The 16,520-nt window shown below is 42.7% G+C and overlaps 1 protein-coding gene across 4 annotated transcripts in view; it reads right to left on the bottom strand.

Moving 5' to 3' along the window:
* The window catches only part of LOC137325357 (SERPINE1 mRNA-binding protein 1-like), a 51,449-nt gene extending 35,143 nt beyond the window's left edge, over positions 1-16,306 (bottom strand). For 2 of the 4 annotated variants that reach the window (XM_067990356.1, XM_067990358.1), the window contains exons 1-2: positions 15,947-16,306; positions 10,315-10,480 (exon numbers count right to left, since the gene is read on the bottom strand). In XM_067990356.1, the coding sequence (XP_067846457.1) occupies positions 10,315-10,480; positions 15,947-16,199 (419 nt within the window). In that variant the 5' untranslated portion in view covers positions 16,200-16,306. The remainder of the gene's footprint in view (positions 1-10,314; positions 10,481-15,946) is intronic. The other 2 variants (XM_067990355.1, XM_067990357.1) reach the window with 1 other exon arrangement.
* Positions 16,307-16,520: the final 214 nt, after the last annotated feature.

The following is a 16,520-nucleotide window of genomic DNA, read 5'->3' as shown; positions in this document are numbered from 1 at the left end:
AAGTGTGAGGTAATGCATTTGGGAAGACAAACAAGGCAAGAGAAGACACAATAAATGGGAGGACACTGAAAGGTATAGCGGAAGTGAGGGTCCTTGGAGTGCATGTCCACAGATCCCAGAAGGTTGCAGGACAGGTAGATAAGGTGGTTAAGGCGGCATATGGAATACTTTCCTTTATTAACCGAGGCATAGAAGAGCAGGGAAGTCATGCTAGAACTGTATAAAAAAAAGGTTCGGCCACAGCTTGAGTACAGTGTACCATTCTGGTCACATTACAGGAAGGATGTAATTGCACTAGAGAGGGTACAGAAGAGATTTACAAGGATGTTGTCAGGACTGGAGAATTTTAGCTATGAGGAAAGATTGTACAGGCTAGGGTTGTTCTCTTTGGAACAGAGGAAGCTGAGGGGTGATTTAATTGAGGTGTACAAAATTATGAGGGGCCTAGATAGTGTGTTTTTTTAAAATTCGTTCATGGGATGTGGGCGCTACTGGCAAGGCCAGCATTTATTGCCCATTCCTAATTGCCCTGGAGAAGGTGGTGGTGAGCCACCTTCCTGAACTGCTGCAGTCCTTGTGGTGAAGGTTCTCCCACAGTGCTGTTAGGTAAGGAGTTCCAGGATTTTGACCCAGCGACGATGAAGGAATAGCGATATATTTCCAAATCGGAATGGTGTGTGACTTCGAGGGGAACGTGCAGGTGGTGTTGTTGTTGTTCCCATATGCCTGCTGCCCTTGTCCTTCTAGGTGGAAGAGCACGCAGGTTTGGGAGGTGCTGTCAAAGAAGCCTTGGCGAGTTACTACAGTGCATCCAGATACACACTGCAGCGCCGGTGGTGAAGGGAGTGAATGTTAAGGGTGGTGGATGTGGTGCCAATCAAGCGGGCTGCTTTGTCCTGGATGGTGTCGAGCTTCTTGAGTGTTGTTGGAGCTGCACTCATCCAGGCAAGTGAAGAGTATTCCATCACACTCCTGACTTGTACCTTTTGGATGGTGGAAAGGCTTTGGGGAGTCAGGAGAGGAGTCACTCGCTGCAGAATACCCAGCCTCTGACCTGCTCTTGTAGCCACAGTATGTGTGTGGCTGGTCCAGTTAAGTTTCTGGTCAATGGTGACACCCAGGATGTTGATGTTGGGGGATTCGGTGATGGTATGATGGTAATGTCACTGTCACTGAATGTCAAGGGGAGATGGTTACTCTCTTGTTGGAGATGGTCATTGCCTGGCATAAATGTTACTTGCCACTTATCAGACCAAGCCTGGATGTTGTCAAGGTCTCTCTGCAGGCAGGCACGGGCTGCTTCATTAGCCGAGGGGTTGCGAATGGAACTGAACGCTGCAATAGTCAGCGAACATCCCCATTTCTGACCTTATGATGGAGGGAAGGTCATTGATGAAGCAGCTGAAGATGGTTGGGCCAAGGACACTGCCCTGAGCAACTCCTGCAGCAATGTCCTGGGGCTGAGATGATTGGCCTCCAACAACCACTACCATCTTCCTTTGTGCTAGGTATGACTCCAGCCACTGGAGAGTTTTCCCCCCGCGATTCCCATTGACTTCAATTTTACTATGGCTCCTTGGTGCCACACTCTGTCAAATGCTGCCTTGATGTCAAGGGCAGTCACTCTCACCTCAGGAATTCAGCTGTTTTGTCCATGTTTGGATCAAGGCTGTAACGAGGTCTGGAGCAGAGTGGTCCTGGCGGAACCTAAACTGAGCATCGGTGAGCAGGTTGCTGGTGAGTAAGTACCGCTTGATAGCACTGTCGACGACACCTTCCATCACTTTGCTGATCTCTAAGACTAGACTGATGGGGCGGTAATTGGCCGGATTGGATTTGTCCTGCTTTTTGCGGACAGGACATACCTGGGCAATTTTCCGCATTGTCGGGTAGATGCTAGTGTTGTAGCTGTACTGAAACAGTTTGGCTAGAGGCGCAGCTAGTTCTGGAAGGAACTATTTCCCTTAACAGAGAGGTCAATAACCAGGGGGCATAGATTTTAAGTTATTGCTGGAAGGATTAGAGGGGAGCTGAGGAGAAATTTTTTCACCCAGAGGGTGTTGGGGGTCTGGAACTCACTGCCTGAAAGGATGGTAGAGGCAGAAACCCTCATCACATTTAAAAAGTACCTGGATATGCACTTGAAGTGCCATAACCTACAAGGCTACAGACCAAGTGGCGGAAAGTGGGATTAGGCCGGGTGGCTCACTTTCGGCGTGGACACGATGGGCTGAATGGCCTCCTTCTGCGTGGTAAATTTTCTATGATTCTATCCAATATCCTCTAGAAGTCTATCACTATACTTCCAAGTTTTGTGTCATCTGCAAATTTGGAAATTGTGCCCTGTATACCCAAGTCCAAGTCATTAGTATATATCAAGAAAAGCAGTGGTCCTAGTACTGACCCCTGGGGAACACCACGGTTCATTTCCCTCCAGTTTAAAAAACTGTTCACCACTACTCTCTGCTTCCTGTTACTTAGCCAACTTTGTGTCCATGCTGCTACTGCCCCCTTTATTCTATGGGCTTCAATCCTGATGACAAGCCTATTATGCAGCACTTTATCAAACGTCTTTTGAAAATCCATATACACATCAACCGCATTGCCCTAATCGACCCTCTCTTGTCTCATCAAAAAACTCAATCAGGTTAGTTAAACACAAAATAAGACAGAAAATGCCAGAGCGCAGCAAGTCAGGCAGCATCTGTGGAGAAAGAAACAGAGTTAACGTTTCAGGTCTAAGACCTTATGTCAGAGCTGGAAGATGCGAAAGAAGTTAAGTTTTTGAGCAAGTACAGGGCCAGGGAAAGGGGGGGGGGGGTGGAGGAGGGAGGCGAGAGGAGGAAAGAACACAAGAGAAGGTCTGAGATAGGGTCGAGGGCAGGAGCGATTAAATGACAAAAAAAGGGATGACGGTGCAAGGCAAGGAAGGTGGTAATGGAACAGATTAAGAAACAAAAGATTGATCAGGAGTAGTTGTAAATGGCAGCAGCAGAACCATTACCAGCACTAGCTGACCGAAAAAATGGGAGCAGTGGTTATGATCTGAAGTTACTGAAATCAATGTTGAGTCCGGAAGGTTGTAAAGTGCCTAATCGAAAGATGAATTGCTGTTCCTCGAGCTTGGGTTGAGCTTCATTGGAACAGTGTAAGAGGCCGAGGGGACAGAGTAGGAGTGGGAGCGGATATTAAAATGGCAAGCGATCGGCAGGTCGGGGTCACGCTTGTGGACAGAGCAGAGGTGTTCAGCAAAGCGATCACCCATTTATTTCAGATTTCCAGCATCCACAGTATTTTGCTTTTGATTTAGTTAAACATGATTTGCCTTTAACAAATCCGTGCTGACTTTCCCTAATCAATCCACACTTGTCCAAGTGACTGCTAATTCTGTCCTGGATTATCATTTCTAAAAGCTTCCCCACCGAGGTTAAACTGACTGGCCTGTAGTTGCTGGGTTTATCCTTGCACCCTTTTTTGAACAAAGGTGTAACATCTGCAATTTTCCAGTCCTCTGGAACCACCCCTGTATCTAAGGATTTTTGGAAGATTATGGCTAGTACCTCTGCAATTTCCACCCTTACTTCCTTCAGCAATCTAGGATGCATCCCATCTGGACTGGGAGACTTATCTACTTTAAGTACTGCTAGCCTTTCTAATACCTCCTCTATCAATTTTTAGCCCATCCAGTATCTCAACTATATCTTCCTTTACTGAGACTCTGGCAGCACCTTCTTTCTTGGTTATGAAAAATGTACCTCAGCCATCCCCTCTGTCTCCTTGAGTAGATCTCCTTTTTGGTCCCTGATCGGCCCCACCTCTTCTCTTACTACCCATTTACTGTTTACATGCCTGTGGAAGACTTTTGGATTCCCTTTTATGTTTGCCGCCAGACTATTCTCATACTCTCTCTTTGCCCCTCTTATTTCCTTTTTCACTTCCCCTCTGAACTTTCTATATTCAGCCTGGTTCTAACTTGTGTTATCAACCTGACATCTGTCACATGCTCCATTTTTCTGCTTCATCTTAATCTTTTGTCATCCAGGGGGCTCTGGCTTTAGTTGCCCTATCTTTCTCCCTCGTTGGAATGTACCTAGACTGTACCTGAACCATCTCTTCCTTAAATGCCGCCCACTACCTGCCAATCTTAGATTCCAATTTACCTGGGCCAGATCTGTTCTCATCCCACTGAAATTGGCTTTCCTCCAATTGAGTATTTTTACTAGAGTGGTCCATGTCCTTTTCCATGGCTATTCTAAACTTTATGATACTATGATTGCTGTTCCCTAAATGTTGCCCCACTGACACTTGCTCCACCTCGTTCCCTAGAATCAAATCCAATAATGCCTCCTTCCTCATTGGGCTGGAAACGTAGTGGTCAAGAAAGTTCTCCTGAAAACACTTCAAAAATGCCTCCCCCTCTTTGCCCCTTAAATTACTATCCCAATCTATATTAGGATATTTCAAGTCCCCCGTTAACTCTATGGCTTTTGCACCCCTCTAATTTCCCTGCAAATCTGCTCCTCTATCTCCTTCCCACTAGTTGGTGGCCTATAGAATACATTTAGTGTAATGGTAACTCTAGTATATCTTAACTCTAACCAAATAGATTCTGTCCTTGAACCCTCCAGGGCATCCTCTCTCTCCTGCACTATAATATTCTCCTTAATCAATACCGCCACCCTCCTTTCTTCCCTGAACAGCTTGTATACAGGAATATTTAGTATCCAATCCTGCCCTTTTTTGAGCCAGGTCGCTGTTATCGCCACATCATACTACCATGTGACTAATTGCGCCCACATCTCTCCAACCTTGTTTAACACATTTCAGGGACCAAAACGGAGATCTACACCTGGAGGCAGAGGGCATGGCCGAGGTATTAAATGAGTACTTTGCACCTGTTTTTAATTGATGGATATCTGCCTACAACATCATGAAAAGACCTGCAGGGTAGCTGTTGTACCAGCCACATCGATGTTCTTGACATCCAATTCCAATGCAACATCTCAGGCTTAATTACCAGCTGCTTAAATCCACATCCTCATGAAGGGCTTTAGCAAAGGGGCTTGCATCATTTGTTCTTAAGGGCCAGGCCCAAAATGTTAACTCTTCTTTCCACAGATGCTGACTGACCTACTGTCTATTTCCAACATTTTGTTTCTGTTTCAGATTTCCAGGATGTAAACTCAATTTGCTTTGTTGAACTTGCTGTACATAATTGAGTAAAAGGCAATCCATACACAAGGTGACCCTGCTCCCTACATTCAGCCCAAAAAAGACCTAGGACAAAAAAATCCATGATACGAGCAAAACACTGACTAAAAATCACTGTGGCGCCCCAGAGAACAATAGATTTTATTTCAATGTGATGCCACCACTGTGCAACAGACAGGGAGCGGTAAGCTAGTGGCTTGAGACAGTGGATAGAAGAGCATAACCAGGCCAGCCACAGGAGTGTACCCTGCTGGATAATTTGCATATAAAACATCCGTACTTTCAACCCTCAAACTAACCCAAATTTTTAGTCTTATACACAAGTGTGTACAGTGCACTCCAGCGGAGATACTGAGATTTAAGTACTTCTCCTGCAGTGATCTTTGAAGTTAGCATCTGTAAATGGGAAAGCAGAGAGTTTGGACAAAAGGGTTATTACACAGAATTCTGCAGCAGAGAAACAAGCCATTTAACCATTATGCCGGTTTTTATGCTGCACACAAGCCCCCTCCCACCTTATTTCATTTAACCCTATCAACATATCCTCCTATTTCTTTCTCCCTCAAGTACTTATCTAGCTTCCCCTTAAATGCATCTATGCCATTTGTCTCAACCATTCCATGTGATAGAGTTCCACAGGTAGAGTTAGGAAGGTAGTTCCAGGATTCTGACACAGCGACGATGAAGGAACGGCGATATATTTCCAAGTCGGGATGGTGAGAGACTTGGAAAGGAATGTGCAGGTGGTGTTGTTCCCATGTGCCTGCTGCCCTTGTCCTTCTAGGTGATAGAGGTCACGGGTTTGGGAGGTGCTGTCCAAGACTGCTAGGTTGGGGAAATCTACGCCACCCTCCTCTGCTGCTGCAGTTCGCCTGAGCGTGGGCATGATTTGGGTAGGCCTAGGTGCTAATTGGGGGGGGGGGGGGTCATGACCCCCTCAGGCCCACCAGTGGCTACACCCCTGCTTCACGTAGAAGGTAATGGATGAGAAATACTTTAATCGAAAGTGCATAAACAAGTCATAGTGTCTTAGTTTAAAAAATAAAGAGCTCTACCCATAACTTTCTTTTTCTATTCACATCACGTGGAGCTCCTGGTGAATGGCACTCACAACCTACCACTGAAGATTGTGTAAACTATTCTCCACTAACCAGTAACACTCAGCCAAAGGTAAAATTGAAGAAGTAATTCCTGATTGCATGTACAAGGAACGGCGATATATTTCCAAGTCGGGATGGTGTGTGACTTGGAGGGGAATGTGCAGGTGGTGTTGTTGCCATGTGCCTGTTGCCCTTCTAGGTGGTAGAGGTCACGGGTTTGGGAGGTGCTGTCGAAGAAGTCTTGGCGAGTTGCTGCAGTGCATGCTGTGGATGGTACACAATGCAGCCACAGTGCGCCGGTGGTGAAGGGAGTGAATGTTTAGGGTGGTGGATGGGGTGCCAATCAAGCAGGCTGCTTTGTCCTGGATGGTGTCGAGCTTCTTGAGTGTTGTTGGAGCTGCACTCATCCAGGCAAATGGAGAGTATTCCATCACACTCCTGCCTTGTAGATGGTAGATAGGCTTTGGGGAGTCAGGTAGCGAGTCACTCGCCGCAGAATACCCAGAATACATTCTCACTAGAGTAAAGAAGTTTCTCCTGAATTCCTTATTGGATTTATTGATGACTATCATATTTATGGTTCCTAGTTTTGGATTTCCCTATAAGTGGAAACATCATCTCTACGTCTACCCTATCAAATCCCTTCATAATTTTAGAAAACCTCTATCAGGTCACCTCTCATTCTTTTCTAGAGAAAAGAGCCCCAGCCTGTTCAGTCTTTCTTGATAGTTGTTCCCTCTCAGTTCTGGTATCATCCCTGTAAATCTTTCTCCAGTGCGTCTATATTCTTTTTGCAATATTCTTCTCTGTGAAGCAGGTTTTAAGACAGATTGCTGCATAAAAAATTCTTACCACAAAAGATACTAAAGGCTAGGCAAAATGAAATACATCCAAAAATGCAAACTACAAGTCAGAGAAAGAATAGCGAGAATTAAATAATCTGAAGTAGAAAAGCGTGTTTTAATGTCTGCCAATTTCTTTTTTAAAAAAGGAGCACCCAATGTATTGTAAATCTGGAAATTTGCAATGTAGAGTCATTGTTAAGAAAATAACAAGAAATAGGAGGAGTGGGCATACGGCCCCTCGAGCCTGCTGCCAATCCATATCATGACTAATCTTCTACCCTTTTACCCCTGCAAAATAAGACCAAAAATTGTTACATCCACATGGGTTACAATTTATGAGGAATGCCACTTAGCCATAAAGCAGGTTCTCAACTCGTTGAAAGTGCAGTGTTATGAAAATAAGCATGTCCTCATCTTGCCTGGTGCTTTGCTCAAATCAGGTAAGCTCAAAACAAGTAAGAGAAGTTCAAGTCAAGTATTTTTGGAGTCATTATCCTCATACTTGTCAGCTGTCAATAAAATGCTTGGACATTAGGACAACATTATAGCAGGCCTATATCTTAAAGCAGGGTCTTGGTAAGACAAGACTGGTAAAAGTAAAACAGGACTGGAGAGCCAAATTGCTATACAGGCAGCTAACTATTTCTCTGCTCTAGGAAAGCTGATCTTCACATTTGCAAGCATATGCAGAGTTTCGTTCACCACCATTCAAGTGCTCATTAAATTTTAATGTCTACAGCTCTCCAACATTAAAAATGAGGTTGAAGAATCCCCTGTTATCTAATGGACCTGTGGAATTTTTAAAAATTGCACTTTACACTAGTCACACTTGTACAAGTCTTCCACTTATAATGAATATAGTTTTCCTGGAGAAGCAGCAACCATCCAAACCCAATGCATGAAACTAACCTTACTCTCTTTGGTTTGTCCAGACATTCCACCTCATAATTCATTTTCCACATAATACGGTACTGTACCTGCAGAGAATCATGACAATGTCTGTAGGATATAAGTGAGCAGTGACTCAGAATTTGTTGCAAGTTTGAGCATGTTTGGTTGCTTTGACACCGCCCCGTGTGCAATCAGGTTCCAACCTTCATTAAGTTCACAGAAACATCGACTAGCGCCTAGGGCCTAGAATGCAGGAGGGGGTGATGTTGGAATGAGACCTCTAACCTGCAATATTTAAGGGGTCCTAATTAAACCACATAACTATACACGGCGTGCACTGTACCACAACTGATTAAGCCGAAGAGATGTGAAATTCAAGGTCTGGCATATCTTGGCCAAATATGAATTGGACAATATATCACTACAATAACACTGCAGTTTGCAGTGAAACAAAACCACCTTGCATCAAAACAAACTGTGCAGTGCAACTGACCAATAGGCATTTCCTCAACATCTTCCACCAGTTCTGATGAAAGCATGAAAGGTGTTCGACCTGAAACGTTAACTGTTTCTTTCTCCACAGATGCTGCCTCACTTGCTGAGCTTCTCCAGCATTTTCTGTTTTTATTTCAAAGCTGTGCTTTGGTCTCTTGGAAGAATTAAAAATTGAATAAAACAGTTTGCAAATGCCCAAAAACAACCCATCAGAAGACTACTTTCCTAGTATTCACAAAACTGTAATGAGACTGGACTAAGCACCACAAGAAAGTCCATCACCGGGGTTCTAAACAAGTATGAAAGTTCTCTCAGGAGTCCAACGTAGAGCACTAAAATAAGGACTGTCCTATACTGAAAGCAGTAGCTAGTCACGTCTATCTTATTACCTCAGGAAAAAATGCTACAGCAGATTTATTAAACTAGTAGCATATTTGACTGAAAGCACTGTTATGAGCCACAAAAATGGTTCCATTGGTAAACACGCAGGCTAATGTGAAAGAAAGAAATACAAGCCAGCGATGGCAATCTAAGTGTTACTAAGCTCAACCAAGAAGCCCGGGGGGGGGGGGGGGGGGGGGGGAAGAGAGTGCGGCATGGAAGATTAATAACATAGCTCTCCCTTTTGCTGGAAGTGTAGATGCATAGACATTAGGTGAGGATAGCAGCTATAATTTTCCTATATTGAAAGGTTGTTTAAATTCTACCTAGGATCGCATAAGACTGGTCACTTGGTGAGGTAATACAGAACAGTTAACAACCACTGAACCGTACCCATACATTAATCAGTGCCTTCAGGAGAAATGAATCACTTAATTTATTGCATACAGGGTTCTCAAATTAAACATAGTATTTGCTCGTTCCCACTTCACATGCGACAGAGTACATTTATCTTCTAATTATAGCAATTGGACAATGTTCTTCTTAGATTTCCAGTTTCTAAAAGCTATCAAGAGCTAGCAATCATCTTAAAACAAACCAGCGATAGAAAGTCTGTAGCAGTACAAGAGGCAATGCCCAGTGATCCAGATTTACAGAGAACCTGGTTGCAACTTAAACGTAGCACTCCTGTTTAAGGACGAATTTAAACACTTTCAAACGTTGCAAGTGTGTCAATCATGTGGTCTTTTTTAAAAGAAAGATTAGCACTACAAACCTCAAAAGGATAATTTTGGTATTATTGAAATCTAACCACTAACAAAAAGGAGTTAAGCTAGGACTTCCGAATTGAACTCTACCTCCCTTCTCTCCAAATTGCAGTACTGTACACACCCTCATATGTTACATTATGTTCACATCTATTCTTATAAACTGGCTGTATACCATTGGTCAACTTTTTTTTGAAAGTGTGGAAGATCCAACGCATTACAATTTACAACGATTGCTCTATGTCTCTAGCAGCTTTAGGGGAGCAAACGTAACCAAAAGAATAGCACAGTAACTAACTTCTCCCATCAACAATTAACTAGATATAGATTTGGCAAACATTTTTTCAAAGTACTTTTTAAAACACAAGTAGAAAAGCTGAACAATTGTTAGTGTTTACAACTTCAGAATACTACATTTTCACTCAGTTGGGTGAAGTATGTAACTTTCTATGATTCATGTATATTGATGTGTATAATAGGTGAACCTTAGCAACCATCCATGGCATGCAAAAGCATATCCAGGTAATTTGGCTTGACAGCGCTCTAGGGGAAGGTTCAACCTGCAGTACTAGATTTCCTTCTACAAACTACATTGGACATTTATGGATACTTTTGAGCACATACTTTTCAGATGAGAATTCGCCCCCTTCAGCTTTTTCTTCCACAGGTCTATCAAAGCGTCGTTCACGAGGTGGTGGTCTTCTGTCTGGCCTCCTCTCACCAGGTTTCCCTTCACCTTGAGGTTGCTGCTGCTGCTGCTGCTCAGGCTTTCTGCCAATCCTCCGGACACCTAAAATACAAGTTTACAAATGGTAAGAGGCATGTGTTTCAACATCAGGTCATAGCTTGTCATCAGATGGTATAAATCACTTTTGCTATCATTCCCAAGGGAAAAAAAATCACACCCAGATTTCAGGACAGAAGCAACCACTTGAACATCTTCTGACAATTTTAAATTGTGGTTTTAAAATAAAGGATTGCACATTTTCCACCTTTGACCTCTTTCCCTATCAATTTTCCCTTTCTTCAGTTATCTACTTGGAATTGCACTGCATAAAGTTAAACAGAAAAGCTTAACTTATCTGTGAATGAATACTGAAGTAATGAACTTGCAATTATATTGTGCCTTTCACACCCTTGCGATACCCCAAACGCCTTCAAGGATTACTTTATTACGTAGGCAAACATGGCAGCCAATATGCTAACAGCATGGTCTAACAAATAGCAAATGAGATAAGTGATCAAGTAATCTGATTTGGCATTGTTGGTTAAGACAATTTCCTGCTTTTCTGGTTAACGTATCGATAAAAACGGCTCCAAAAACACAGCACGCCTCAGTAATACACCGAAGCCGTAGCCTTGTGCTGTAGTCCTGGTATAGGGCTTGAACCCACAATATTCTGACTAGGGAGGATCACTGCCACAAGCACAGCACAAATAAAACTTGCCACTTGTTAGAAATAAGCCTTCAGGAATGTACAGTCCAATCAGACTAAGAAGCAAATTAAAATCTATTTTGACAATTATCTCTTGGCAACTATTGAAAGTGTGAGCCGTAATTTTTGTCGCAATTAATATTCAGGTGAACTCAATTCTAGCCCACACAAGGTTAAACATTCAAGGGATTCTGAAGTAACCACTTTACTGTGCAAACTAAGTGAACAGGTGCACTTCCCCAATTTTTAAACATTAAAACCCATGTATCAGCAAAATTATACATTTTGAAAGAAACAAATCGGAATAAGTTGCATCTTCTGGGAATCGCCAGCAACATTCCCTTGTTTGTTCATCTCAAATCTACAAGAAATGATTGCCATCAGGCCACACATTCAAATGTCTTGTGCCACAGGAATGTATGTCCAAAATAGAACACCGTAAACTGACATCAAGAATATTTGAAATTGGTTTTCCCAAACTACAAGTTGTGAGTAGATGTCAATAAGTACAATACTATTTACACTAACTACACTATTACTCTATTTAATTGGTTTTATGTAGTATCCCACCAGTGATTGAACTAGCCTCTAAGGCTAATTCCTTAAGGCTCTAACCCCTCAGACAAAAGCATAGGTGCAGTGGAAGATCTACTCCACTATCCGAACTGTACAATCTTTCATTTCCATAGCCATTTGCAGTCAAACAGCAAAATAACGGGTATCACTGTTCAATGATGAGCACCAACAAATTTAATTGACCATTTACAGGTTCCTTTTTTACACTTCCAAAATCAGTGGCAAAGTTGCAGCGTAAACAAAAACAGGCATCAAAGTACGAGTTTTCAGCTACACCCCCAAGAGGCACTGCCTCATCCACCAACGCTTCAGGAATTGGTTCCCAAATATAATAAGCTGTAATTAAGATTTATCCACAATCCATGGGCATGCCTTTTTCCTGGAAAAAAGATACTTCAGTCTCCTCGACTATAAGTTATGTTTGCTCAGATTGTAATGTTTGCAAGTACTGTTAGTTACAACAATATAAAAGTATATAACAATTTGCATTTATAGAGTGTCTTTAACATAGTAAAGCATCCCAAGGCAGGTCATCGAACAAAATCTGACAACGACCCACATAAGATGATATTTGGACAGGTGACCAAAAGATTGGTCAAACAGGTAGGTTTTAAGCAGCATCTTAGAGAGGTAGAAAGGTGGAGGAGTTAAGAGAGGGAATTCCAGAGCTTAGGGCCTAGGCAGTTGAAGGCAGAGATCTCAGAGGGTTGTAGGGCTGGAGGAGGTTACAGAAATAGGGAGAGGTGAGGCTATGGAGGGATTTGAAAACAAGGATGAGAATTTGAAAATCGAGGCGTTGCTGGACGGGGAGGCAATGCAGGTCTTGGTGCGAGTTAGGATACAGGCAGCAGAGTTTTGGATGAGCTCAAGTTTATGGAGGGTGGAAGATGGGAAGCTGGCCAGGAGAGCATTGGAAGAGTCAAGTCTAGAGGTAACAAAGGCATGGATAAAGGTTTCAACAACAGCCAATAGATTGTATGGATTCAAATTTTTAATTTGCTGAATCACCTACAAGGTAGGCTCTACATGCTTATCTGTCGTCAGCTGCAGTACAATGGTTGAGTTGCAGAGAGGTAGTCCACACAAGCGGACACGGTTAAATTTAAGAGATGCCCAGTGTGTCTGAATGGGCTGAACCACCTGCTCTCAAGCTTTGGGACAAATTTATTTGCAGTCACAGGGATTCCTGGTGATTTGAGCAAAACTGCAGGATTTGCTACTGGCCAGAGATCACAAGACCCCATTTGCCAATAATCTTTAGTTACACACTATCTAGATGGCTTCGTGCCCCTTTCTGCAGAAGAGTTCCAAATTATTGACGTGACTAACTTCCAACTTTTATTGGCAACTGTCTTGAAATTAAACTGTACGATCTCAAGAAACCATTTTTGCTTTTCAAGTAATGACACCTTTATCAACTTGGCTCAGTGGTGGCACTCTTGCCCGAGTCAGAATCAATTCATTCCCCACTCCAGGGTATAACCACATAATTTAGACTGACACTTCAGTGCCGTACTGAGGGACTGTTGCATTATCTTTCACAGGAGATGATAAAGCTATCTTACCTGTTCGAGTGGATGTAAAAGATCCCACAGTGCTATTCAAAGAGAAGAGGATTTATTCCTCAGCCAATATAATCAAAACAGGCTATTTGGTCATTTATCTCAATGCTGATGGGGGGACCTTGTGCACAAACTGACTGCCACATTTGCCTACGAAACAGTTACTACACTTCAAAAATAATTCAATGGCTGGAAAGCACTTTAGGCCAACCCAAGGATGTAAAAGTCTCTAAAAATGCAAGTTCTTTAGAGGAAACCCTTGGATAGAAAAACTGAGGGTACAAACTGAACTGGAAACTCAACGAACTCGAGGAGCATTGAATTAAGAGGTCTGTCCATTGCATTTTCCATATCTACTTACGGAGGTGTCCAAGTCTTCTTGGATCACAAGATGTGTACTATGGATCTTTGGGGTACACATTTAAATTTTTAATCAATGCTCCCATGAATCTGCATTTATCTCAAGTTTCAGATCTGGTACAGGACTTAGTCATCAATGAGGCAACAATTCTAAGAACCACCTTTTCAAAACCTACAGGCCCATCAAATTCAAATGGAACAAACCAGCAAGTAAGAAATCTAACTTCAGACTGAGGTGCCTGGTCTTCAAGGGCCAACTGTATGTGGCCCACAGTCTGCATTTTACACAATAGTTGCTATCATTTCCTCTATAGTCTTCTCACAAAGGCACCAAATGTCATGAGATGTATAGAGGCTGAAGCAATCAAATATAATAGCAACATACAGGTCTACCAAAAAATATTAATTTAAATCTGCACACAATAGTTTAGTGTATCTGCACAGAACACAGGAAAGGATAAAATTCAATGAACATCCCTACATATTTGGTGTTGAATTCTGCTCACTGCTAGAAATACTTCCAAAATCCATATTTAAGCACTAAAAGTCCAAACCAAAATTGAAGTGTAAAAAGCTAACTCATACATAACAAAACTGTACCAAGCAGAAAAACAATAATTTGAAGCAAGTGTACAGTATTAAGAACTCCTCTGGATCATAGATTATCAAACCAAGACCCTTAGACTCTAGGTGAAGGGAGGCCGGGGTGGGGGGCGGGGGGCTGTGAATTCACCAGATTTCTGTTCTTTTTGTATTTGACAACTGACTAGCACATTATTTCTGTTGCTATACACAAACATTTTCTGCAAGACAGTACGGATTTCATTTAGGTAGCCATGGTCTTTCAGAATTTAAGATAACAGATCCTCACAGAAAAGTTTAAAAGTACTGCTCAAATTTCATGATTATATTATTTTCTAGCCATTATTTCAGATTGAAGGAGGAAATCTGAAAGCACAGAATCAATTTATCTATAAAACCATTCAACTGGGGCTCCATAATCCTTTGCACCTGTTCTCAGCATAATGCATGTTAATCAAAATGTATGTTTAGTTACAACTTACATACAACATATTAAAAAGTGAGCTCTCTACAATCTAATACACACATTTAGCAGCATGAGTGTTGAGACTGCACTATGCATCATGCTGGAAATAGATTTTATACAATAATTGTCAGTTTTTCAATCACATTAAAAGTATAATAAAACCTGAATTGTCATGGGACGAGTTGAAACTACAAGAGTGTACATCATTCTGATACAGCAAAGTTGAAACAAAGTACAAACTAAAGTACGTTGCAGCAAGCACCAAAATAAAAGCACAGTACACTAAAAGCTGGAGTAGAAAACATGGTTCCCAAGACACAAGATGGTGGCCATTACATTGAAGTCTCTGTAAAAGGAAAAGTTTTATCATATTTTGAACCAAACTACAGTACATCAGCACATGCAAGATTTAAGGCGACACCCAACTGTTCGTTTTGCCTAAATTGAACTGTTCAAACTTCCACACCCCACCCACGTGTTCTTTCTGGTTTCATTGCAAACTAGCGTGTAAAGTTACATCTATAGCTTTACTTTTGTTTGCATGTTTTTATTTAAATCTATAGTCATTCAAACTTCACCTGCACCAACTATACCCAAATTACCCCATTAAGAGTTATATTTGCTCCAACAAATCATTACTCCTGGCTTTAAAAAAAAACTCCTATACACACGGCAAGTAAATGGTCCGGTCACTAACTACTGCGAGGGAAACACGTTTACTTTTGAAACACAGAAGCGCCGTCAAGTTGGAAGGTGTGAGAAGAGGGATCATCTAGTGATTACTCCTTTATACCACCTTCCAAGCCTGTTGCTGTGCGATGAGAGTGACGAAGGAAACTGCAAACACACCACTGATCATTTGCAATGCTTTAACCAAGTTATTTTTTTAAAATGAAGTCCTTGTGCAACATATCACAGTAGGTGATGGTGCTGTAGGTGTTAAGCTGCAAACCTGCCTCTTACCCTCTGTATCGTGCAGCACAGCAACAATTTCAGGGTGAACCCAAAGCACGCGGATTTCCAGGGACAGTCCCCCCGCCACCCACACTCACATTCAACGGCCCACCCGAGGAGAGAAGCCTGACTCCATGTGTGGAGCAAGTGCCCATGACTCTTGGAGGAAGGGGGCAGTTCCCCACGCTTCCTTAACACGAGGTTGGCTGACATTTGCCGTGAGCGGCGCCCAACCTGGGGCCTATAAAATTAAAACAACCGCGAAACGCCTCCCTTCAATTAATAATTTAGTAAGACCAGCTCCGCAGAGGTGCTAATACCTTCTTTTCTCAAGGTCACAGGAGCCTGGGACTCTGGTTTAATATCGCTGGTTGTTACGGGCACCTTCCTGTCCTTCTGAGACTCCTTCTTGGGCTGCTGTTTAGACGCAGCCGTCTTGTTGTCTTTCTCCTTCTTGTCTTTCTTGGATTCGGCCTCTTTTAAAATCTCGAACGGGTCGGATTCATCGTCAAATAGTTGGTCGAACCGATTGGTCACGACACAACCGAAGCCTTCCTGTAAATTCCCGGGCATGATGGGCCCCCTTGAGCGTGGATTCTCCTCGGATGCTACGAGGCTGCAGAAACCGCTCCGATTAGCCTCAAAATGGCCGGTTAGAGACGGTCTTCTTGCTCGCGCTGCATGATGGGGCCCATCCGGGAGAGTTTCAGGCACATCACCCCGCATGCGCAGCCCGCATAGCGCCTTCTGGGAAATGTGGTCTTTACCTTTAGCGCGCGCCTCGTGCCAGCAAAAGAAACACTACAATTCCCAGCGTGCACTGCGCTGTCTTTTTTTGTTGCAAATCCATAGTGATATATATTCATTCTGATCAAGGCCACTGCAAAAACCAAA

The sequence above is a fragment of the Heptranchias perlo genome, chromosome 9 (genome assembly GCF_035084215.1).
Source record: "Heptranchias perlo isolate sHepPer1 chromosome 9, sHepPer1.hap1, whole genome shotgun sequence".
NCBI lineage: Eukaryota > Metazoa > Chordata > Chondrichthyes > Hexanchiformes > Hexanchidae > Heptranchias > Heptranchias perlo.
This window is presented reverse-complemented; position numbering and strand designations above follow the sequence as displayed.